The 26,195-nt window shown below is 50.6% G+C and overlaps 1 protein-coding gene across 11 annotated transcripts in view; it reads right to left on the bottom strand.

The window, feature by feature from the left end:
• Positions 1-26,195, bottom strand: part of Eph (Eph receptor tyrosine kinase) — a 92,865-nt gene that overhangs the window by 31,319 nt on the left and 35,351 nt on the right. For all 11 annotated transcript variants that reach the window (XR_011545696.1, XM_070656282.1, XM_070656313.1 and 8 more), the window contains exons 3-4: positions 24,066-24,727; positions 5,349-5,428 (exon numbers count right to left, since the gene is read on the bottom strand). Coding sequence is in view for 10 of the 11 variants with exons in the window: in XM_070656282.1 (XP_070512383.1) it covers positions 5,349-5,428; positions 24,066-24,195 (210 nt within the window). In the remaining variant the exon portion in view is untranslated. The remainder of the gene's footprint in view (positions 1-5,348; positions 5,429-24,065; positions 24,728-26,195) is intronic.

The following is a 26,195-nucleotide window of genomic DNA, read 5'->3' as shown; positions in this document are numbered from 1 at the left end:
CTTTCTTTTTAACAGTCGTAGACGGGTCGTAACGTCGACGCGGGGCGCGGCTGACGGGTCTTCACGACGGGCGAAGGGCCGAGATGGGAATAAATCAGGCGCGCTTATCCGGCCAATAAATATTTAGCTAATAGTCGGTTTGTCTATTCCAGATATGGCCCGAAAAGTAACCCGATATTTATTATTGCCGCTCGGCGGAATGCACGCAGCTGCGTTGACTTTTACGCGCTCCTCCACACGCGCTTGCGGTCCGTTCTTTCCGCGTACATCCAGCTGTCTACAAGATATAAAATACAGATACGCTCTGACGCTTGTACGACGAATTTTTACGGCGTTAAGAAATGTTACATTGCTCGAAAAAAAATAAAATAAAATAAAAAACATCGGGAAAAATTTGTAGCCCCGCGACCTTATGGAATTCTTTTGCCACCTATATGCTACGTTCTCATCAACTCGCGTTCTCGTGTCGCGTTCTACGATTCTCTGAGCATTCGACGACCCGAAGAAAACACGGCTACTCGAGTCGCATATCACCATGTGAACTTCGCGTTCGGGGAGCGCATTTAGATGCAGATACGAGCGCGGTTAAATAGCCGAGGTCGCGAGAGCGAGGAGGAGAACGAGACGACGAGAAGGTGAGGCCGGTGGTGCAGGAGACGGTAAGAGGTGAGATAAAAGAAGACTAGAAAGAGATACGGCTACCGGAGCGGGAGGAAAGAAAAAGGGGAAAGACGAGGATGGATGAAGATGAAGGAAGCGGAAGATGAAACGGTCAGATAGAGGCCTGAGTGCCACGTGCGAACCGCGGCGGGCAGGTCTTTTCGTCGAAGCTGCGACCGCGATCAGCCACGTTTCATCGGCCGCAAAATGAACTCGACGAGTAGCATTCAACGGGCAAGTTCGAACATTTCGAAGATGGACCCGCGCGTTCATCGAATATCGCGAAATACCATCCGCGACACACGCGTCTCCAAATTTACGAATCGATCAGGAACATCCAAGGCACCGTCGGGAATTAAGTCCGGAATTAAGTTTATCGATCTTTTCTATCTTCCCGAGGATAAATCTTTCGGCGCACCTATTTGAAACCTATTACCAGCGGATTCTCGCTCGACGTCCCCGGAAATCCTTCGGGGATACTGGTACGCCCTCGGGTCTCCAATAATTTACCTTTAATGAGACATTACGCATAAAAGTACACGCGGAACAGTATTTCCCCAAATTTGTTCCGTTCTTGTTTATTAGACTTTCTAAATGTCGGACTCTGCCTCTGTCTACTTCTTTCTCGCGATCGATCGCGCGGCGTTAAAAAAGGGAAGGGCTCCGCTCGCAATAGAAACGACGATAAATTTTTTTCCCTTTTTTTTTTTTTTTTTTTTGGACAGAAAGAACGGCGTGATCTCAGACGGCGAGCCCGCTAGCATTCGCCTCCGACTACGAGCGGCGGACGTTGGAAGTAAGAGACCGTTACTCTCAATGGACCAATGGCCTCTGTGTTTCTCGCCTTTGCCATTAAACGTGTGCACGCGATCACATCGCGTCCCGTTTTCCTATTCATAGAATAAATTTCGACGAAACGGCCGGGACGAAAATCTATCCGATTTCAACGTTGTTACTGGTAGAAATCCGACTCGACGATTGACCCCCCGCGGAAATATCGAGGGGAAGGGGAAAAGAGATATCGAAAGGCGTTTGGTCGCGGCAACACCTAGAACCCGGCGAGCGTTTTCTCCATCCGCTGAATTCTCGCGAGTCGCGCGCGACTTTATCGAATTTCAGCCGAGTGCAAGTCGATATTCTCTCAAAGGGTGGAGCGAAACTTCTTCATTTCGACGGTCATGATCGGATTACGACTTCTTAAGCATGGAAATTAGCTTGGAGTAAAGTGGCGAGAACGAAATCAAAGGGCGCCCCGTCGTTAGTCTTTCCTAAGTGGCTTGGAATTTCAACGGAAACTTTCCCGATTTCTTCCCTCGGTCTATTTTTCTTTAGATTCTACTTATCGATATTTCGATATGGCAAACTCGATAAGTTTTATGCACTCTTCGAGCATTAAGGGGAATAATACTTAACGTGATTTTCGAAAAAGTCAATTAGAAATAGTCAGGAATTTCTTTTTCCCTTCGGCTCGTAAGCTAAAAACTGCTGAAAACTGAGATAAATGCCCGGGATAGGATTCAAATCGATATGAAGTAAGCAACGAGGTCAGCGGGGAAGGATGCTTAATTAATTCCAGCGGACGGTACGTTTCTTCGCGTCTTTCATCCAAAAGTCATCGTAACCGAGACGGAATACACAATACGACGATAAAACGTATCTTCGGCCCTTTATGCGAGTTTTAACCCTCGTAGGCAGCATCAAAGCATCTTTTCGCTCCGTGCCTCCTCCTCCCTCCGCTTCCACCGGTCTTGTTCAAACGGTCTAAACTAATTCCGTTTACTTGTATATTAATAACTGCTCCGCTATCAGTTACAAGAGCGCGTGCTTATCGCGTTTGGGATATTAATGCCGGCCTGAGACGAGTGTCTAAAACGGAAGAGTGCTCGAAAAGTATTACAGTTTTCTTCCCACGTGCAGTCAAAGTCCTTTGATCTCCGATCGCTTAATTAAGAATTACGAAGGTACCTTAAACGATCGGCGCTCTCTTCCGCGCTTGTTAGCGCGTGAGAGAGGGCTGCCTCCTTTGTTTGTTAACGCGGCGAAATTCGGACGAACGACGGCGCGGCTAATTGGCCCCGGTTCCTCCCGAGAAAGTTATTCACCCTCGGATAATAAATTTCCTGTCACGTATGATCGAAGGTAATGGCGTGCGTGAGCGGCGCGCTAATCCCCCGGCCGAGAAAACTGATTAGAGCGAGAGGAGCCGTGAGAAAATTTACCTTTTTATCAATCTTGCTTTCGGTCGACGCGACCTCTTCCCTCGCGGTGAGAGAAAATTGCCCGGGAAAAGCGGATCAGCCCGGGGACCAGCCTAAGAGGATTCCCTCACTACAGTTCGCGCGCCGACATTCCTCTCGCCGCGCGAAACTAGAGAACTACTATCGCGACCCGGGGAAAATCGAACGTCGTTTTTCGTCATCTACGTCCCCGCCGGACAATGGACAAATCTTGTCGTCCGTCCGATCGATCTGCGGAACGTGCGGGACGTGGAATTCCGAGCGACTTGTCAGGAATCGAACGAGGGAGAGGATCGGCGACAAGCGGTGCTCGGAAAGTCTGTGAGATCGACCCGGGATCTCCGGTCCGTATTATTAACGCGCGTTTTAACGTTAAATGGCCGGACACGCTCGAGCTCTATTTGCCCGATGTGAGAAGATGTTCGTAGTGTCAATAGGCGACGAGAATCGTACGGACACTTAGCGCCGAGAAATACACCTTAGAGCTTTGCGAAGGGACTTTAAAGGCCCGTAGGTGTAACTAATATCGCGGTCGTTTTTACGAGGAGCACGTGCGCGCGAGAATGCCGAGAAGAGATAAAGAGAGAGAGGGAAAACGCGTATTTGGACGTAGCACTTCCGACGAGTGAAATGGAACGAGAGGTGCAAAGTGAACTCGAGTGGTTCACGGAGAACGAAGCGAGCAGCAAGAGCGATCTTTTTCGGGTCATTCTTGAGGGGGGAAAAAAAACGGAGAAAAAAAAAAAAGTTTAGACTCCCGTGCGTGGTTCACCGGCGCAGGTATCCTCTTCGGTCCATTTCGTCCAGGGAAAGAGACGCGTCGAACGTTTAGCACCCAGAAAAATCAACAGCAGCCTCAAAGAACCTCTTCAAACAGAGCGTTACGCCGGCCGATTAGCGCTGCGACACTAACGATCGACGTTGCGGAAAAAAAAAAATAAAAAAATAAAAAAAAAAAGAGAATGAGCACGCGTGTGCTATCGTGCTCGATCGTCTCGCGATCGGGGACAGAAAAAAAAAAAGAGGAGAATTTTTGATGATTGAGCAAACACAAATAAAGAATAAAAAGCTTATGCCGCGGTAAGAGGCTCGCGAGATTTCGTTGACAGCGAAACGTCAATTCGCCTCAGAAGAAACCGTTCTTCTTTCTCTCTTTAACTAATTGCGACCGACGTGCAAGCGTCATTAAAGCCCGGCGAAGATTAGCGTAGGGGTGGAAAATAAAATCGAAAGACCAGATGGGAGACGTGGCGTGAAAGAGTTCGAGGGGTATTAAGTTTCGGTCCCGCGAGTTCGTCGGTGTCGTCCGAAAAATTGGTTGTCGCCGGAAGGTTTATCGTCACGATCAAGTCGAAGGCGCTCTGAGATATCCGGCCGACACCCACGTAGGGTCACGGCGGTGGATGTCCCCCTCCCCGTGAGCGAAGCTGCACTCACGATGCCCACGATGTTTAAATAAACACCGTGACTGCCTTACCCTACCACCGGCTGGTCTTTTCGGCCGGCACCTCCGTCCGTGCCGGCGCGGCTGTATCACTAATTTGTCCGTTCAAACAAAAAGCAATTTGTTATCCGGTCGGACTGACTCACGGAACCGAGCGGTGCATACGGTCCGGCCGTGGAGCGCGAAACGGAACGGCGGGGCGGCGGGTGGGCGCGCGGAGGAGAGAATCGGCCCGTGGTAGAGAAAGAGGAGAAAGACGCGGAGAAACCGAGAGAGGCGGAGGCTGATTTAAACCTGTCTGGCGGCCCGCTGCGCGCTTAACAACTGAAAAACAAACATGGCGCCGAGAGAGCGCATCGGCCAGCGGGAGCCCACGTATGTGCCGCGCGCGTACCGAGACTATAAAGTGCTTCTGGTGCCCACCGGCACCCGGCCGGCCGGTCGAGCTCCAAAAGATTTCTCCTCACTCCGCGAAGGAGTATAAAAAAAAATAAAAAAATACTGAGAGAAGAAAATGCCGGAGAGTCGTGGAACCTTTTTCTTTTTTCGGCCCTCTCCCCTGCCCATCTAGGCGTCCTTTTGTTACGATCATTTGCGCGCGGGAGGAGGAAACGCGCCCCAAATCGCGCGGAACGCGACCTCGCGGGAGGGTATTAATTTATGTTTGAGACATTTTTTAATATTTCCCTTTGGCGGAAAAGGATGCCGGGCGCGTGCACGAGCGAGCGAGCGGAATTCCTACGTCGGCGAGAATTTCCCCGTGTTGCTGTTGGCACGTCGAATATTTCCGTGAAAATTTGCGATATTTAAGAAATTGTTCCGTCCCTCCGCCGGGAAAGGGCGAGTGCGATCTTACTTTCGGATTCTTGATGTTCTTATCGTTTTAAGAAGCGTGAATTAGCTATCGGAACAAAAACTTTTTCCTCGTCGACAAATAAAAAAAATTTTTTTTTAATAAATAAATAAAAACTTTGCGTCGTACGTAATAAAAATTTTGTTGTACTTACGCCAGGCGTGTTAGCTTGAGGCCCGAACGGGTATCTCGTCCAGTCGAGTTTCTCCTCTGTCGTAGTGTCCAAAAGAACCACTGCAATCACAAATAAAATGCGATATGAGTATGTATGCGCGCGAAATGTATCGGGCAATTTATATCGCAATGCACAATAAAAAATAGTTACATAGTATTCCCGTCGAGATTAAAAAACGCACGTTATATTACGAAAAATACGATACAACGGAGGGTGAATGAAAGCGCGGCCAGACTCGTCTGAGCTTATCTTAAGGAAGACACCAAGTACGTGCCAAAGTCATCGTGAGGAAATCGACTCATCGAGGGGGAACGTTCCCTCTTAAAATGGCGGGTCGTCGAGAGCGCGAGGGGTGAAAAAATATCGGGCGATGAAGGCGCTGAGGGCGAGAGAGTACCAGGGTAAAAGACAGAGAAAGAGAGAGGCGTAAGGTTGGAGAAAGGAAACGGGAAGGTCCCGCTATATATCCGTGTATGCATTTCGCGTAGGTACCAAGTTCTGCGCTGTCTGCAACGTGCTCGTCGTGGTAGAGACGGCGGCGATGATGTTGGTGGTAGTGGTCGTATCGACCGGGTCTGGGCCGCCACCAACCCTCGATTCTCCTCTCTCTCCCTTTCGTCGATTCGTTCTTCCTCTCTTCACTTTTCATCCACGCGCGCGGCACATTCCTCTCGTCTCCTTCGCCCGTTGCTCTCTCTTCTTCCTTTCACCCTGCGTTCTTTGTATCCTCAGTGTCCCTCTTCTCTCCCTTCAGTCTCAGCTCTGCCCGCTCGTCATTCCTTTCCAAATCTCTTTTTTACCGTTTCGTTTTCTCTCGTACTCTTTCTTCCTCCTCTCTACAGCTATTTTTATTCCTTTCTTCGGTTCCTTTCGCATTTCGCAATATATGTATCGACACTCGCGGATCTCTTGAATTCTTAGAGTAGAAGCGCGCGCGACACGAATGCGAACGTGTCCACTCGTTCGCTGCTGACACCGAGTAGAATCTCAAAGGTGAAAAATCGCTGTAAAATCTATTTTTTAATTGTCCTATTTTTTTCGGGATTCCTCTCCTCTTCCCTTCTACCCCCCTCACCCGTTTATCTCCCATTCCGTCGCTAGATCGCTTCGACAGAGGCACTCGCGCGAACTGCAATTATTTCGCTGCATTGAAACCGATGCAGATGCGGAGTGCGGGCGACAGGTCGCGTGCTCAAAACAAAACAAAAATTTTGTTTGCCGAATGTAACTTCGGGATTAAATCTAGGACCGAGTTCCGGTCCAAATAGAGATCTAAACAAATTTTTTAGACGATTTTCACCTAAATTACAAAATAAAACCTCTACTGCTGCAATAGATTTTTTTTTCTATCTGGATGAAAGAACGATTGCACGAGCGTGCTTACAAGGGAATGCATTTTGGCATGCGCGAGCGTTTGATAACGGTGAGCATTAGTATCGCGAAGGGATACTGCGATTTTAAGCCGACGGATTAGTTGCTTAAGCCATCCCATTGTGAAGAGTATCTCACAGGAGTGGAGTTTGCGTTGCAGCGTGCCGATCTAATTCGAGTGCTCTCCCGAAGAACTTATAGGATATATAGGCACGCGCGCGCGAGCCGAATTTACGGAGCAAGATCCGACGGAGTTTGCTCCTTCTACATCGCTTCCATCGCTCCTAATAAACTTCGCGGGGAGCCTTAGCAGATTGACCCCGGGATTATTCTCCAGCGCCGTCGAGATTTCCCCGAATATCCGGCTCAATCCGCGGCTTTATAATCCGCGTTTCTTCAAATTTGCATTTTAAAGCGTCGCGCCGTTCTTCCTCGAACCCCCCCGAGGAATACTTATTATATTTTTCGCGGCCGTTTCGCGGAGAGACGGACGACTTGCAGCGCGACACTCTTCGCCGGATCGATGTTGACATCGCGCGGTGATGCGAATGAACTTGGGCCACGTAAGAAGCGGATGTGTCTCCGCACAGAAACGATCGCGTCTACTCCGAACTGCCTGCAATCTACGAGCCGTACACAGCCGCGTCGCGAGTGCCAGGTGTATAGAGCGATTCCGGGATAAGATAACTATAGTTATCGGCATCGATGACCGCGGAAAAAGACGCCGAAGCGATCCGCAATAATTTCGACGAGTGGCTCTGGCAACAATTCCAACAGTCATAACGTTTTAGTAACTGCTCAATCGTGTCGCTATAGCCGCTATTAAAGCAACCCACAAGCAGCCGGCCCCGTTTTCCTCCTCGTTCATGCGGCCGTAATTCCCTTTTATCCGCGATCAAATGCAACGGGGCTGTTCGAAGTCAATTTTACGGGATTAAAAATTAAATATAAAAATTGACGTATCAATGACGTCGTGCCTTTTTCTTCGGACTTGAGCTTTGCAACAGTGGACCACGTACTTTTAACACGCTCTCGATTTACGCATTTTTTTCCTCGTTTTTGGGGATGCGTTTTCAGATGCTGATTTAAATATCCAGTTGTAACAGTTTGGGGATTCTAAGTCGATCGGCCGCGGTACGCGATCATCGACGCAAAAAGGAGAAAGTGCCAGCAGCCGCCGGCCACGCCGGTACGAGATGACGCGACGGCGGCGGTCGTCAGATGCCGGCGTGTCGTGCGTGCGACACGTACATTATGCGCCTCCACCTTGTCGGACACGTGTCACATGATGCGAGCCACTCGCGACGTGTGTCGTCGTGGAATGCCGAAGGGAGAATGCGACTGAGACCGGGAGAGAAGAACGAACGAAATTATGGACAGCGCTTTACCTTTTCTCTCCCGTGACGTAAACCGCAACCGAGGAAAATGCGATTACGCTGCGTTCGGTAAAAGCTCGTTGGAGAGGAGAGACGAGTGCCGCGACGCCGACAATCACGCGGCCAATGTCAGCCGATGACGTAACCGTTACTCCGCAGGACGTCCCGCGTGTCGCCGAACATAAGTAGCGCCGGACGTTGAAGTCTACTATAGGCGACCGTGGTCTATTACAGGTCTGTCGTATGTTAGAACGTCGCTTGTAAACTTTCTACCGTGGTAAAAAGAACTGCGTAAGCTTTCTGGGAAGCGATCGAAGAGCGGCGCTTAGCTTAAACAATTGAAAATAGAGGTACTCAGGTTGAAGACCGACTTTCCCGGACGTGTACGATCGATTCTAGAGATTGTTCCTGTCGCGTCGTATAGGTGCGCGCTTCGAGAGAAAAGTAGCGAGGCTTGTCAGCAGCTAGCCGGATGAGACGCGAAGTGAAAGGGCAACGGCTGTCACCCGGGAAAACAAGCACGTCCCGAAAGAGCGCTCCCCTCGCCCGAATTTCACGCGATCGACAGCGACAAGCGGACAAGACAATCATACACGACCCGAGACAACTTCACCGGTCGCGGGAGGAAAGCAGAGCGCAGGGAGGACCGGGGTAAGGTGAAAGGACACGGCGCAGGGCCCCTGTCTCGAATTACTATTCCCGCGTGTGTTTGCCGACGAGCGGAAACAACTTAACGGGCAGGTCGGTCGTCGTGAAAACGACGAATACATCCTTCCTGCCTCTCGCCCCATCCTGATTCGTTCGACGCACCTCGCCCGTGCCATAGGATGTCCCAAAAGGGAACAATTTGACAGTCATAACGGCCCACGCAAAGTTTCAACACGATTATCCCTCGAAGAACACTTTAAGCCGGGCGCTAGTTTACAAATTTTTTCCCACGCGCGTTTCGCGTTCGTAAAAAGAAAAAAAAATTTTATCGCCGCGAGAACTCGGAGGTGAGACCCCATGAAAACTAAGATCTTGTAATCGTTGCGACTACTCGCTTTCGCGCGGTGAGGCTCGCTGCTCCTCGGCATCGGGTAACTTTTAATTATAAACGTAATTCTCACCACGGAGCGTCTAGAATTATTTTGGAACGTCCTGTACACACGCTCGCGACGCGCATAGATATTTCTCTGTAAGCGTGCACGCGCTCGCGTGTAAGGGTGTGCGCGTGTAACCGGTGTACAACGTGGTCCCGCGAGAGGTACCGAATTTAAATTTCAAATTTGGAGCGTGTCGCAGGGTGTGACGGTATGCATAGCGTTGCCCGCCGGCTCTAACTCATTCCACCGAGTCGATGGTGCGTCTTCGACCCCTCGGGCTCCCTTTTCTTCCCTTGACCCCTTGCCCCGCGGCCCTTCGCGTGCCCTGCCCCCGTCGCCTCGTCCGGAATTCATTCCGGTGCATATTCAGCGGGAAGAAAGGGGAAAAGGTTCCTCTTATTCCTTCCATTGATCTATCTATCTCGATTTTTCATATTATTCAAACGAGAAGAGGAATCTGATCTTATCGATCGGCGAAAGGAGTCCCCGTTAAATGTTCTCGGCCAAAGTGGTATATAATCCGATACGTACACCATCCTACGTGCAGCACGTGGTTTTTGTGCCAGTCTTTAAAGGCCGACCTCGTTTTAGCAAATTTGTTTCGATACCGTATACGCGAGCAAGCCAACTCGTCACGAGCATATCTATGTCGCATTTGCTGAAATTGAGCAGAAACCGCGTCACGGTGTAACTTCGCTATTGAACGGTTTAACTTCGATTAGATACGGCGCGGTAATTAGCCGGCGTCAGATTACGAACTGTTCAGACTGTTAATCTACGACAGCGAGACGTAATCGATATGAAGACGCGGGCACTTGGAAAAACTGAGGGAAACTCTGTACGCCAATCGAGAGTGATAAATCTCTCCGTAGATCACGGTAGAAAATTTATTCACAAATTTAAGTAATATACCGACTCGGTAATTTATATTGAGATTCGAAAGTTTCACGTCGCGAATGAATTATTTAAAATTACGTATGTGACGTGTGTATGTAGCGTTACGGTCCAAGCGACCGCGTCAGCGGTTAACGAGCTGAAAAAGACGCCGAAGAGAGGCTCCTCTCTCTCGTCCCCGAAGTCCGAACCTTCGAGGATCTGTCGACCCTGAGTGATCGGCTCGGTCACCGACGTCGGCCGGTCAGCTTATCTCCCGCGGCTTCCAATCTAGCTTGCGTAAGGCGACACCGTTCTGCCTCTATCTCTCCTCTTTCTATCCATCAGCTGCCGATCGATGCACAATGCATACTTCTAATCAAAGAAGGACTAGCGCGCCCGTTCGTACGACGAAAGAAATCGGATGCTCTCGCGCGACGATAAATCAATAGCCGAGATCGCTAGAAGAAGGAGACGGATAAGTGACGTAACGGGCCCGTTCTTTCCGTATGGTTCTCGCGTATAAGAGAGGGGTCGACCCCTCGCACGTCCAAAGAGGCCGCACGATTGAATCGCGAGAACCTGTTGCCCGTCACGAGGACGATTAAGATTACAATTTTCGTCTTCCGCGCGCGCGCGCGGGCGCGTCACGCACGCACATACGAGATCCGTCGGCCTGATCTCACGACGATATAATATCGTTACCGTTCCGCGGTTATCGTTCACCGAAACCCACCCGCGGTGTCGGTTCCCGCTAATGCCCGGCTCTCACGAGGCCGGAGATTTCGTGCGCGCAGCATCCAGGTTCGCCTCTCTTCTTCCCGAAGCGGAGCGAGAGGCTGCCGCCGGTTTCATCAAGATCGGCACGGACACGTAAACGCGAACGTGCGACGTTACGCTCGCCGTCCCGCGCGCTTCCCATCGCGCTCGCGCATCGAGGAAGTATTCCAGATTTTGATACCGTTATCCAGATTCCATCTTTATCCCGGGCGATTTGCATTTTGTACTTCGGAGCGTCGGGCGAGGCTCCGTATCTCGCCTACATCTTTCGCTCTACGATTCATAGGGTTTAACGAAATATCCAGCTGAAATGACCCGCTCGATTACGCTGCCCGATCGACTGCAACTGCCATTGGATCTTGTACGACCTCGACAATGGCGCATTTAAAAATATAGCCGCTTACGTAAATCGAGTAAATAAAAGTACAGAGCCTCCAAGTAAAATAATGCAAAAAAAAATAAAATATCTTTATGATAATTAAAAAAGATTACAATCCCGATAAATTCTTTTTCTTTGTCTCTCATAGTTAAAATAATTACATTCTTAGTTATCTAAATCTTTTTTTCAGTACATCTTAATTACACCGGAGTCGCAGTCGCAACCGTGACAGACCAGGCTGTTGGATCGTTGCGCGTCCATTGACGGAGTTGAATTGCAAATCGCGTCGCATGGTCACGGCGATCAATCAGCAGCAGAAGAAAATCCGGGACGTCCGGGCGGCCTTCGCGACGAGAGGAAGTCACGTTTCGCAATTCCGCGCCTCGGAAAGCCAGCGTGCGGCGACGAGGGGCGTATGCACCTCGTTCGTTCGGCAGATCGGGCCTCCGCGCGCGCGGAGCGGACGAACACGAGAATAGAACGGACGCGCGAAGAAACGAACGGGAATGAGAACGGCGCGACAGCCAGAGGTGGAGAACGGGACGGGAAAAGGACGCCTGGGAAGAAAGACCACCTACGTCTCACGACGCGCGCCCAGCGGATATTCAAGAGACGGTGTACGTTCGTTTCTTCACTTTATTTCGGCTCTAAAAATGCCGCTACGGGGCCGATCGTGACACCGAGTGTCGCTCGACTCGTCTCCTTTCCCGACTTATTCTCCCTCCCCTTTCGTCCCTGGCTTCCCTCATCTCCCTCGTTAGGTGCCGGGATCCTTCTCTTTCGTCCAGTTTCAACGAGCAACGCCTCCGTGCCTTTACTTTAACAGCCTTCCAATTTGTCAGAATCCCTCCTTCTCTCTCAATCAATTATCCTTTCTTTATATCGCTCTCTCTTTCTCACAATCCCTGATCATCAGCTGCCGACCGTCCATCTGTATCTATTTCCATTGTCAGCGCACCGAGTTCAGATCGTTTGCCAGGGTGTCGTTGACTCATCGCGCGAGGCTTGAATGTACCCCAATGGAGATCCCCAATCTAATCCGCGTTGTGTGAATAAGGTCGCGATAAAATCAACGCGATTCAGTAGAAACATATTGACGAATTAATTTCACATCCAATAACTACATACATTTTTCGAAAAAAATCGAAAACCGATAAATACGAGAAAAAAAAATGCATTGTAATTTTTCGCGTCTTGAATAGTTAATGCACCACGCTCCGAGGACGTCGATTTCCACCCGGGAATATAATCCTCGAGTTCATTTATCGCAGGTTTCGTCACCCCTCGCGTAATCTTCTCAATCGCGGAAGTGGCTCTCTGAATTCGTAGACGAAATTACCCTTCTCGAATGATGGGCGAGCGACGGGGAAAAACGAGGCGGGGCAGGGAAAAGGGGAGATTCCCTGGGAGGACGAAAAAAATATGAGGTGCTCGGTAACTTAACCCTCGGCTTCCCGTCTCTGCGGGGTCTCGCAGACCCCCGGCTCACCGTCGTAGGTCCAACTGGGCGGCATAAGAAAGGCTGAGGGGCGGCAAGGGGGGTGAAATGGTTGACGCGATTGTCGACCCGACCCACGTTACGTATGAGCCAGCGTTGCACGGGTAATTACCATTTACAGAGCGTTATTATGTTTGCGTATAATGTATGTACACATGTTAAATCAATTATTTGGAGAATACGGTTGTCTCTTAATATTGCGGAGAAACGAGCCTCGAGATTGGAACAGAGAAGTGACAGAGAATATATATATATAAATGAAAGAAGGGTCGATTATTCGATATAGTCTCTCCTCCGTCTTTTTCTTCGTTTCATATCTTTCAGCTTCCTTTTCCTCTCCCGCCGTTTGCATATGGATCTTGAATTTCAATTGTGCTTTTCAAGTACGACCCCCCCATTCTTTTGTTTTCTCGTCGACCACCTCGGCACTTCCCAAACCCGCCCCCTTATTTTTCTCTCTTTCTAGTAGCCTTTTCTTCCTTCCCGTTTTTTCGTCCTTTAACGCTTCTAACGTGAAAGAGAGGATGATAAAGGGAGAAGCATATAATATTTCATAAATTTTCTAAAAATTCGCGCAAGCAATGTATGCGACGGAGGAATCGGTTTTTATTAACAGTTACTCAAGTGCAGATATACGAAATACGAAAAAAAGGCGATCTTTAGATTAGATTAGGTGTCTTTTATAAGTCAGCTTATAAATCACAGACGGGAAAAAAGAAATTGAATAATCACTCGACGAGAGAGAAAGAAAGTCGGAAGCCAAGCTGCATCGATCATTAGCGTTGGGATATCGCCAATTCACCGAAAATATTTATTTGTTTCCGTACACCGTGGTCCGACCAAATCGAAATAAATAAGGGCCGTCATCCTTCTCTCATTCTCCGTCCCGTTCATAAATTTTCCCGGCGGTATTAACGACGGATGATACGTGCAGCCGCAACGGCGCAGCTTTCACGGTGTGAAGCGGGCTTTAATTTATCTTACGACCCCCGTGCTGCTGCGGCGCGTGCATGTGCCCGCGAGAACGAGAAAGAGAGGAGGGAAGTGGAGGGACGGGAGAGCGGTCTCTGTATTAGCATGTAAATCACATCGTGTGAGGCTTTTTGGAATAGAAACCTTCCGTTCCAGACGCGACAGCGATAATCGAATTCTCTAATCTAAAACAACGAGCAGACGTGTGTAAGCGGAGGATTTGGCGACCGTGCGACCACGAGAGCTCGTCTCCCCCTTTCGCTCTTCCTTTTGCCCTCGACTCTCGCCGGCTCTCCGTCGGGTATACTTTCGGTCGCCGCCGATCTCCTTTTCCCTCGGTTTTTTTTCTCTCGCTATTTTGAGCCGCGTATTACTATGTAAATTGCTATCAGGCACCGCGATAATCAAATTAATCGTCCCAAACGATCGTCGGGCAAAGTGAACCGTAACGGCCGTTCCGATTTCTTTGTCTTTCTCACTCCCCGCGCGTTCGCGCCATCGGGGAGGAAAAATTAATTCGCTTGACAACGTGCCTCGGCCCGATTTCGCCTCCGTCTCGATCAACTTCTTGCTGGCCCGATTCGGTCTCTTCCGTATTTGCACCGCGCCGCGGTCCGGTTTTTCAAACGGCCGAATCTCGCATCACTATGTAAATTACCGCGCGATCTCTACAAGGAGGCATCCTTTCTATGCCGTGATCGCGATAATTAAATTAATCGGTCTAAATATCTACCGAAAGCCGTCCTCTGTCCCCCGTGGAAGGCCAAAAGCGGGAGAGAAAGACCGGGCAACGGGCTCCGATTCGGCCGATTATATTTCTCGTTATTCTTTTTAATTGGCCGGGCGCGATCTCGTCGACGCGACCGGCAAAAAAGAAGATAAATATCTCGTTAGAATATCGGCCGGGCCATATCGCGTTCCGTTCCTCCCTCTATCCCTCTCACGCTCGCCTACGCTTTATTATTTTTCTACCGCATCGTCGATTCGCCGAAGCGATCAGCGAAAATCATCGGAAAATTGCCGCTGCCCGGCGCCGCGTCGCGACGCTCTGCCTTTATCCGAGATTTATGCGGGTCAGTAATCCCGCATGCCGATAATCCTCACATGCGAACGAGAGAGACGCGATCAGTGCGTATATATCCGGCTTAATCAACAACGTCGAGGGAAGGACTAAAAAAAAAATAAAATAAAATAAAAAAAAAAAAAAATAAAAAAAAGAATTTCCGATCGTAGCAGTTGCGCGTGAACGAGAAGAATATTCCGGATGCGAGGCAAGACTGGAGGGAAAAGGCCGCGAAAGGGAAGTCGGGACATATCCGTATATTTTCCCGCAACGCGATTTGTCGGCCACCTGTCCGATCGGCAGTTTATACGGCTCGGTAATTTCCACATACCGAGAATATTAGATGCGCGCCGTAGCCGCCGCCGTCGCCGCCGCCACGTGCACAGGTATTTACACGTGTACCTGTGTGTAGGCGTGCGTGTCTATTGCACGGCGGTGCGTACTACGCACGGTCAGTGCCCGATCGCGACGTGCCGTGATTTTGCATACGCGTAAACGCGTCTCTCCTTCGCCGTCTCGCTCGGGCGCGCTCGCCGCGATTTATCCTCCGGAAAGAGAAAGACAGAGGCTCCAGTTAATGTCTTCGGAGAATCTATTACCGAGCTCCCAATATTATAATTATTTTATTAGCGGCTGGCTCATTACGTTCCTTTTTACGGGCGAGCAATGACGATTACGAGTATTTTCCCCCTCGCTTTTTCTCCCCCTGGTGTTCCTTACGCCACCAGCTCTCTTCCGCGTAACGACACCGTCTTCCATAAAAGTGTCCGCTTTGTCGGGGAGCGTATCCTTGGAATTCGGATGACGAATCGTGCCTCTGCCGGCAAACGTTTCCGATTAATCGCACGATGTGCTCCGGAGAGGTACTTGCTTTATAAATTATTTCAGCATACCGCCGATAATGAATATAATTAAAAACTGGAGAACGAGAGGGAGATAAAAATCAAGATTACCGTTTTGATATATTTAACTTGCAAAAAGTTGCTTAATTGCACCCGGCAAAAAGTCCCGTGCGATAAATAACGCGCGGCGGTATCGTGACTTTTTACCGATACACCGGGAATACGTATACGCATATGGAATTTTATTAGCGACCTCCAAAACGAATGAATCCAAGACAGCCTGGGCGATTCGTAGAAATAATTATAGAATAGAACCGCGGTGCCCAGGACCGGAGCTATTCGCGCGGACGTAATTCCCTAAAAAACGCGATATTGATCAGCGAAGACCAGCCGGTCCGTTCGGCGAGTCGTTAATCAGCGCGATGAGAGCGATGAGAGGGTTCATTAGCAAAGCGTTCGCTCTCGCGGTCGAAGGAGATATTTGCGGTTTCTCTTTCCTTTCGCTCTCTTTTTCCCTCGTTCTTTCGGCCGGTCGGTGTTCCCAGGAATCTTTCAATCCCGGCCCTCGCGAGGTGGGGATTTTGCGTATCCTCGCGTGCGTTGTTAAGACTGAGATTTTATGACACGATCCGAAATAACGAGGAGCCTGAGTCAGCAGCGCGCATAAGTTATCTCGTTTCATTTCTCGCTTGAATCACCGGTCGAGGCCCGTCGACGACGTTGGTGACCTAGGTGGTCCGCGGCAGAGGGGTAATACTGAGCGATCTCGTCGGAGCGCGGACGAAACACGGGTCGTCATCCCGGGCGCCTCGATGCCGACGATGTCGTCGACGCGGCTATTAAAAAAGTTTCCCTCGCGATGCGGTCTCTCGTATTCGTGTAAATAAGCGGGACGATAAACGTCGCGTTTTGGCTCTCGCGGTGCACCAATCCAAGATCCCGCGGAAGATATCGATAACGTAACGACGGCGCTTTATATGACACCGCGCGACCGGCGGTCGCGAAGGGTCATTTCACCACCGGACCTTCGGCGATCCGACTCGCGGCCGGATTAGCGGGAATTGGAAACACGTCCGCGTCGAAATATCGAGTTCCCGGCGTTCTCTTGCGCCTGTATTTATGTGCAACGCGTTAAATTCATCGCCGGCGCGTTTATTGCCGCGACATTAAACGCACCGTCCACGTTAAAGGCGAGCTTCCCGCGGGCGCAACGACCGGTGCCACCGCCACCTAAACGCGCCGCGGCTATTACGCAGTCTTAGAAGTGTACTTAGGCGCACCTGATCGCGTTCCGCGTGAATACGCGACGCCAAACTCGTTTCGATTGGTACACGCGAGACCTTCGCGCGTACCTGGATCTGGCCGTTCCGCTTATTCACTGAACCCGAACCTTATTTAGCAACATATCGCGCTAATGCCGTCCCGACCACGACGTCCTCGATCGCGGGGTTTTCAACTCGATCGAGAGTCGCCTCCGTTTTTCTCATTTTCGAATACGCGGAAGAGGAAATATCCTTCTGCGCACTTCGAGACATAAAATGCGACACGGAACGACGATGGCACCTGACTCGCAAGACACGATGAATTGTTTAAAGTGTCGGCTTGTTCATTTGACAGGTATAACCGACTGGAGTCGCAAAGCCTTCGCTAGATCCCCGACCGTACACGTACATCCTCGAGTATCGCTCGTTTCGGAACGGAGCGTACTTGCTGCATCAGATATCTTATTTACGGTGTCATTATAACGGCGCAGGTCGCGCACAAAAGAAGCAGAGTCGTATCCAGGGGAATAGACGCGGGCGCGGGGGGGAGAAATGGAGGATCCAGCGGCGAGTGAGAAATCACTCGTTTCTTTTTCTGACTCTTCTGTTCTTTTTTTTTTTTTTTTTTTTTTTTTCGCAGGTGCGACGGCTGCCGGCGCTGCTGGATGACGGAGGAAAGTCACAAATTTTTTCATTAATATGCAGCGAGACACTCCTAACTCCCTGCTGCTCGGAAAAGGTAATGTAGTAGCGGGGGTAAAAAGGGAGAAAATACCCGGCGCGCGGTATACGCGGCGCTGTGCCGATTCATATGTGTATGTGTGTGGATGAGGTGTGCTCGCACGCGCGCGTAGGTGTAAGAGAGAAATAATGGTCTGCTAGATGTAACCAGCCGACGCTCACGCCCTCGTCGCGACGCCTCGAGAGACTTTATGGGGTTGAAGAAGGGAGGAGACGAACGGAGAAGAAATGAAAGCACGCTGGTAGACGGCGGCGCACACGGAGAGGAGAAAGGGTGTAAAAACCGAGGGTGAATACCTACGCGGATCGCCGGGTATACGCGATACACGCCACTTTCGAGAACCGATTCACGTCCCGTTCGATCAGCGCATATCGTTTCCCTGCCCTACAAATTGCCGCCCTTCGTCGCCGTGACAGAATTATTGAGAATACCGGTGAGAGAGATTGGTCTTCTTACGCAAAAGTAACAAGAACGACAAAGAAGGCTCGCACAGGCGAATTAAAGATTGCATTTGTTATACTCGCGTCAAATTATCGCCGTGTCGCTATTTTATTAAAAAAATGAAACAACAAGTGTCGCGTAAAGCGGACGCCGACGAGGCGTTTAGCGATCCATTATCAACGAATTTGAATTCTTGGGACGGTGGCCGTGCGGGAGGCTGACACTCCTGGCCTACAGTATCGGGACTCGAAGCACGCGGAAATTATACCGGTTTGAATACCTGTCTGAAATGGGGAAACACGTAACACCGGGGCTAACGCGAGTCGTACGTCGTTGGTGCACTTCGGGCCCCGCTATTCAAGGCGTTTTACTGGGCGGCATGCCTAACTTCTCTATATATCTCTATACCGACCTCTTCCTCTTCTCGAGGTCCTACCTTCTCCACGCCTTTCTTCCATCTCACCCGCGAGATTTTTCTCGGCGATTAAAATTTATGCCCGGCCGTGTACCCGGTGCGTGCATATCGCGTTTCGTCTCGCGTAATGCTCGTTTTGCGCCGCGTTACGTACACATTTCAAACGCGCTTACACCGACACCACACGGACGCGCGCGTATGAATATGTAAAAAGATATACACATGTGTGTTACGCTGTCTCTTTCTCTTTCTATCTTCTTCTTTCTACGCCTGTCGATCTGTTTCTCTCTCTCTCTCTCTCTCTCGCCGCGCATTTTTCCCGCCCCGCGCTGAGTTTGACAAGTTTATTTGTCTCTGCGACGCGATCAGGCCGCATCTCGCCGTCGCCGTCGTTGGGAAAGCTACGAAGAGGAAGCGCGACAAAGGGACCACCGATGACGGTTTCCTTTCAGCGGAAGCGAAATTGCGGTGGTCCAGCTGTGGAAAGCTCGACCCAGTGTATTTATAGGAGTAAGATTGGCATTAAAAAGAGGAGGCGGAGAGGAGGGGTGGGCGCGGTTTCGTCCAATCATCCAGCGAAACAAAAACCACCGGGATGGAAAATACTGATTTTTATTCTGGCAGGTTGTACTGGGCTCGCCCCTTTGTGGCGCAGCTTGGGCCACCGGGAGCAGATATTGCACGTCGCCGATGATATTGAATATTTAAATCGCGTTGATATTTCACGAGAGAGCGAGAGAAAAAAAGAGAAAGAGAGAGAGAAAGAGAGAGAGAGAGAGAGAGAGAGAGAGAGAGGGGGGGGAAGGAAGACACGACAGCGTCGAGTTAAAAATATGAAGTTTTTTTTTTTTCCGACGCGCCGCAGAGCCGATTTGGGAGGATCGCCGAGCGATGTGATCGAACGCGAGAGCGCCCTTCGTTCGCGGGTATCGATCGAAACACCCTACGACGATATAAGTGAAACGCCGTATCGCGATGTCGACAGGTTTTCGATAACGACGCTTGATAACTTGAATATATTAATTTTTCAAACGCCACGTGTTCGCCCTCATTCCTAATTGATGCCGAAATCGAGCAGGCGATCTCGGTTTCGACATTGCCCGCCCGTGCGATTCAATTCTTCGGGTACGGCAGCGGCGTATCGAAGCTCCATATCTGTTTTATTTATGGTGAACGGCTCCCTAATATTTTCAGCGATGCTAGATCCGAGATAACGCGTATCTCACCGCGTTGCATAACGGCGTGGTCGGGCGCATAACGTTCGAGCGGTGAGACGGCCAATTTCGCGATAGATGCATTTTCACTGCGGCGCACGGAGACGCATCTGGGGAAGCACCATCGCGAATTCCTCTTGCTCTCGTCTCTCTCTCTCTCTCTCTCTCTCTCGTCTCTCTTTCACTTTTTTCTCCTCTTCCTCTTGCAAATCACGATACCACAGCGTAGTTGAGTTCGGTCAATGAGAGTAGCCTACATTCGTCGTGTGATCTTTTCCTCGCGAACGGGCGACGCTTGCAGGGGGCAAGGGGCCCGGAACCATAAGTCCTCGCTTCCACCTTCATGTACACGTGTACGCGAGAAGAGCCAGGTACACGGTCCATCCCGCTGCTCTGTCTCTTTCCCTCGTCTTCATCGGCCGCTCCGTCCCCGCTCGCTGCCCAGACGATAGGGGACAAGTCCTCTTCCGTCCTTGTCGGTCCGATAGGATGCTGCCACAGGCTTTCTTCGTGGTACAGCCGGGGCCCAGGATCAGAGTAGTAGGTTGTACAGGTATGCATGCAGTGGGTTGGCCGGGGGCATTCCTGCGGCGTTGCCGCGTCTCTTATCGTGCTCTGAGAGAGCGAGAAAGAGCAAGAGAGAGAAGAGAGAAAGGGAGAAGGAGAGATGTGAGGTAGCGACCGCGAGAGAAAGAAGAAACGAGAAAGGACGAGAGAAGGTGCCGAAGGAGGAAAGAGCGGGAACGACGAGCTGGGTTCTCGCACGGCCACGAGCACAGCTTCGAACGAGTCTTTCTGCCTTTTCGCGGAGGCAATCGAGTTTGCTCGGGGAAGAGAGCGACTGCCTCTCGCGAGACTCGTTCCCGGCTACCGCCCGTCACCGCCGCTCCTTGCTCCCGATATCCCGATGCCGTTCCCGCACCGGGGAATCGCTAACTTCTTCCTCGTTCGAGAGGCGAATCCGCCCTTGTCTCCCGCGAAGTCGCGTGAGATGTTGCGAAGGAGCCTTCGGAAATTCGCGCGCGACGCGAGAGGAAATACGGTGGATCGTTCCGGGATTAACTGAAATTTAATCAATCTACCGGGAAAGACGCCCGACAAGAGCCGCGACGGCGGCATCGATTAATGCATTTACGATAAAGGAATCAGTAGACAAATTAGAGGCTGAATAAAAGGAAACGGAAGAAACCTTCGATTTCGTCAACGTTTTGATCCCCGCGTCGGCTCACGGACTGATGTCCACTAATGTGCAACGAAATCGAATGAAAGGAAGTTTCGAAGTCTTGGGTTGAGTTCTGCCGGCTTTCTCAGCGATCGCATCGCCGAAGGAGCAAAACGACGTACTCGCTTCTGCAGTAAATGAGTTCGGAACGCGAGTGGACGGCAGTAGCGAGCGTGGTACCGTAGCGCTTCGTGGCCTTGCTTCGAGAAAGTAATTGAGTTTCGACTGCCGTATTACAGGTTCGTCTAAATTCCTCGAAAAAGCTCTCGATCGGGCGCACGAGGAAGCGAGACTAAACTACGTATAATTGAAAAATTTCTAGCCTTTACTTTACGATTGAAATTCCCTCCCTAAAATACATACTTACATTACCGCTATTTAGCGCATTCGATGTTAATTAAATTAATATCCCACATATTCAAGGTACTCGGACGTTAATCTCGTTTTACTGATTAAAAGTTATACGAAACCCTGATCTAAATCGACGACAGATATATCGAGAAGAAAAAGAAAGGATCGGAAGTGCGGCGTTCAGGGAATTCTGGAAGCAGTTTAGGGATTGAATCTTGCAAGATGTCACGCGTCGATGAAGAATTTTAAGTAATTCGCGAGCAAACTCGCTTCTCGAAGCGAGCGATACTCCGAGCACCGGCTGCGCTCGTACCTATAAAGTTCGGGAACTGAAGTAATGGACGTGCGCGCGCGTATTAGGGATCACGAGCGCGATCGAAGGATAAAGTTCGCGGATGTTAGCGGCGCCGGCGACGGAAGGAAGAGAGGCGGGAGGCGCAAAGATATCGCGGTAAGGGTAAGGATAACGAGGAGAGCTCGCGTTTCGTGCGAGTCGGGGGAAACGAAGTTAGCCGCCACCATTGGCAGACACGGTCCACTGGGAACGGATCCTTGGCAAGTTCCATTAAACGCGTTACGTGCCGGGAAGGGAGGGGCGGAGAGAATAACTCCCGAGGGGTCGTCGGGGAAACTTGCCGCGGCTAGTCCGCGGTGGTCGCGATCGCGCAGGATGTAACCCGGAGGATCTCGAGGTAGCCGAAATTCGCCGAGAGCGAGAGGCGCGCGGGCGAGATCCTGATTATAATCTAATCGAGGATATAAAGGTCAACATGATGGCTCATCGCGGCCAGAGCATTTAACACGATATGTTAATAATAATTATAAATTTGTTCTATAAATTATTCGATTTGCGCAACAGGAGAAATTTATTTTGCATTTTTTTTTCCGCGGCATCAAACAGATACATGGATACTTTTCAATTGTACATTTTGTGTAGACAGAGAAAAAGGAAAGTAAAAGTTAATCTACATGGAAAGTTTCGTTGCTTCATTTTCCGCTAATTCCGAGCGTTCGAATTACTCGTCCGATAATCGCGCGCGTGCGGAGGGCTTCAGCCGTGCTCGTTTTATTTCACGTATAAACGTTCCAAAACGGCAGCGTATAAAATAAGGCGGGACGCCGCGAGTTTGCCGGCCGAATTTGCGAAGGCGTCTATACGTCTCGAGCCAGCCGTCCCCGGAGAAGCGCGACGAAACGATCCCCTTTTAATCCCCGAACGCTAACTACCGGCACCTCGGACGATCTTGCAATTCGGAAGATTGGTCCACATTACGAAATTATCATTATTCCCCTCTGCGAAAGGAGGAAATGAGAGGGGCCGCGGAGAGGGCAAGCCGTCGAGACGCCCCGGGCGCCAGGCCTTTTTTTCGGTTAAAATATGGAAAACGTAGCCCGCGTGGATGATCTTCAGAAACGCATAATGGGACTAGAAGGCTAATCTTGGCTCCGTTAAATCACGTTCGCAACGATCAGGACGAGGGCAGTGCACACAGAAGAATCCTTTATCCGAGCAAACAACATCCATCGCCTCGGGACACTGCCTCGGTGCTCGCAGGGCAAAAAGGAAGAGCGGGAAGAGAGGGGCGAGGGAGAAAGAAAATTAAAAGTGCGTTACCGTGAATTTCGATGCGACGAGAAATTATATCGCGATTAAGGACAGATGGGAAACAAAGAGCTTAGCCGAAGTAAGTGGATCCAAAGTTTGTTCCCCACGTTTGGTCGTCCGAATATATTTAAAACGTAATGTATCTAAAAGATATAATTTAAATAAATAAAAAAAAAAAAAAAAAAAAAAAATATCAAACTAAAGAAGCAAAAATCCTGCTAATTTAAAAACGGTCCTCTCTTCGAGGTCGCGTGCACACATCACAATATTCAACGACGTTAATTAAGAATAAAAAATTTTTCGCGAGAACGAAGGGAGCCGGATATAATATTTAATAAAATATTAGCCTAATACGATAAAGAGCTGAGAAACTCGCGGACGCGATCCGGTCCGCTAGGCGAATTGTGCGGATAAGTATAGCGGCGCGTACGCAATTAGTGTCGCGGCAATTTGATCTTTCTTTCTCGCTCCCTCTCTTTCTTCGCATTCAACGTCTCCACGCAATAAATCACGCGGCCGCCGTGCTGTGCCGCGCCGCGAAATTACGAGCGGAGCGTCGGGAAACGTCGGATTGATGCGAGCTAACGTGTCTCTTACGCTCGCTTCTCCGTTAACCGAAAGAAGGACCGGTGTCTCGGGCCGGGACAAAGGAGACAGCGCGGATCATCGGTATTAAATTCTCGTCCGCGATTACCATACACGTGTCGACTTTCGCAACACCGCCACGCGATTTATTCTAAACAAAGTTCTTCGAGCAATTAAGAATCCCTTACTACCGTGCCGTACCTCCTAACGAGCCGCAACAATAAACGAGGTCCAGAAGTATTTTAATTCCCGGATCGAAAGGAGCGAGCTTAATGAGCGCGAAAATAATGAAGTCATCGACGATTCGAGTTGACGATAAGCGGTCATCGAGGAGCCCCGCCTCCGCGAGACGGTCGATAGATCGGTCGATCACGCGGTGGCGGCCAGCAGCGGCGCGGGCGGTAGTAACTGCTCGGGAATCTACCCGGCCCGATGCATCTGGCTAAGTATACATCCGAGAGCGGCAATCGGGCGCAATGTATCGCGACCGGAGGTGTCGCCGCACGGACTATCATCTCGGCTTGATTAGGCCTACGTGGATAGGTAGGCAGCGGTAGATGAAGTAACGAAGGAGAGAGAATGGGGGGCCGAACGGGCCGATGAACAGAGCGTCGCTTACCTTGTTCCGCCTGGGTCCCTCGCGGGCAGATTAGCAACAGCAGCAACGGCAGAAGGTGGGCAGCGGAAGCAGCAACGGCGGCGCAGGTGGCTAGGAGGCCTGCCACGCTCGCCATATTGAAGGGGGCCATTCTTATCTCCGTGTGGGCCCCACTGCCGCCGCGTCGGACGGCCGCCGGTCCTCTCACGGTCCGTGCGAGAGGATGCAGCACACCGGCAGCGTCGTCACTCTCGGCTCCTCATGCCTCGCCTCGCGTCGACGTCGTCGTCTTGCGCGTCACGGCACCCGACGACGTGCAGCAGCCACCGATAGCGACCGCCGGATTCCTCCACCCCCTTCGTCGACACCACCACCTCCGCCTTCCTCAGCGGCCACTACTTTCCCTGCCCGCTTATGCTCCAGCTTATCGGCTCCGACGGCCGCTCTTATTTATCCCTCACAATTCTTCCGGCGGACTCGCGCACGTGAGTCACGCGTTTTCCCGATGCCTCTCCTGCGCGACGACCGATAACGAGCTGACGAGTGCAGTGTAGCCCAATAGTTTATATCACAGAATCACCGTCTTGCTTCATCCACAACGCGCGACTGCCTTTAATAGTAAACGACGATCGATATTTTACATGACGATACGGTAGGCCGCAGGTTGTCATCGGCTTCTGCATCTGAAAGCAATAAAGATAACTGGAGTTAATTACAATAATCTAGAGAACACCACTTTTTATTATGATGATTATTGAATTGTCAGTAGCACTCGCTCGCTTCCGAGGTAATGATACGTGCGCGGTTTTAATCTCTATCGCTCGCATAAACGGAAAAAAAGGTAAAGGCGCTCAGTCTATTTGCCCTACTCCTTCAATAACGTTTCCGAAAGGTACGGAGATGAACCGGACGGAATGTATCTCGAGTTCAAGGTCAGGCCGCGTCACATTTTGGCGAGGGGCTCCAGTGACACCGACTAGAATTCGTTACTCTCCAGCGGCCAATTATCGTGCGTGGAAAAGAAAATAGTGCCGGTAACGAGAGACAGAGTGCGAGAACGGCGAGGGGATGAAAGAAATAGGAAAAGGGGCGAAAGCCCCGTACGAAACTTTGGGGTTCATCACGATAGTGTAAGGGTGCTGGGATAAGGCGAGACGGAAGAGGGTCCCAGGATCAATACCATGCGTTTATCCATCTCTCTCTCGCTCCCTCCGTCTTCGACCTCCGTCCTTTCCTCGCGCTCGCGAGGAACGCGACACGGCCGGGAGTGAGGAACAGAAAAGGAAAGAGGGCGCGAAGCGTCGACCATCCCTTTTCGGCCAACTGCGTCTTTTGCCTTCGCTTGGGTAGGCCCTAGGGTCTGGCCGGCGTCTCACGGTTCTAGCGACGAAACGAGAGAAACAAGACGGAAAAAGAGAAGCAGAGGGTGCCGAGGCACAGGCGCGAGGATCGAACGAAATTCTAGAGTGCCGAAATATAAAGGGGTGAAGGAGAGCAAGTGCGTGTCAAAGAGAAAAGAGAAACAGAGAGAGAGAGAGAGAGAGAGAGAGAGAGAGAGAGAGAGAGAGAGAGAGAAGATGGAAGAAAAACGACCAAGAAGGCAGAACCGAGAGAGATAGAGAAAGAGAGCGGCGGTAGGCGCGCTTTAGTTCTTCTAAAGCGGGCAAAGACCTTCTCTCACTTCTTCCCCTTCTCTCTGGCTCTAGCCAGGTCAGCCAAGATGCATCCGCAAAATTGCAGACTTCAGTGAAACGCCGCCGCCGCTGCTGTTGCCGTGGCTCGGCTCGGCTCGACTCAACAGACAGCGCCTCCTAGCTCGGCTACCAACCGCTGTCGGTGCCACTCGTTTTCCGCCGTTGCTATTGCCCAACGAGTGGTCTCGTCAAAAATTTAACATGTCCTCCTTTTACCTCATGGCGCACCTCTTCGAGCCTCCTCCATCGTCCTTCTCGTTTCGCCTTTTCCAACTTCAGAACGACTTCCTCTTCGGAACGAGCTAGAAATCCATAGTGCTTCTTTTCATCCCCGGCCTTCTCTTTCACTTTCTTAATAAGACCTGCTAGAGAAATTGCCGAAAACAGTATCGCTCGTCTCTCTCGAGAGAGAGACCGCGAAAAAGAGAGATTGGAGTGGCGATGGAGAAGGAGGATA

The sequence above is a fragment of the Cardiocondyla obscurior genome, linkage group LG01 (assembly GCF_019399895.1).
Source record: "Cardiocondyla obscurior isolate alpha-2009 linkage group LG01, Cobs3.1, whole genome shotgun sequence".
Taxonomy (NCBI): domain Eukaryota; kingdom Metazoa; phylum Arthropoda; class Insecta; order Hymenoptera; family Formicidae; genus Cardiocondyla; species Cardiocondyla obscurior.
Note: the sequence above shows the minus strand (reverse complement) of the source record. Positions and strands in the feature narration are given on the sequence as shown.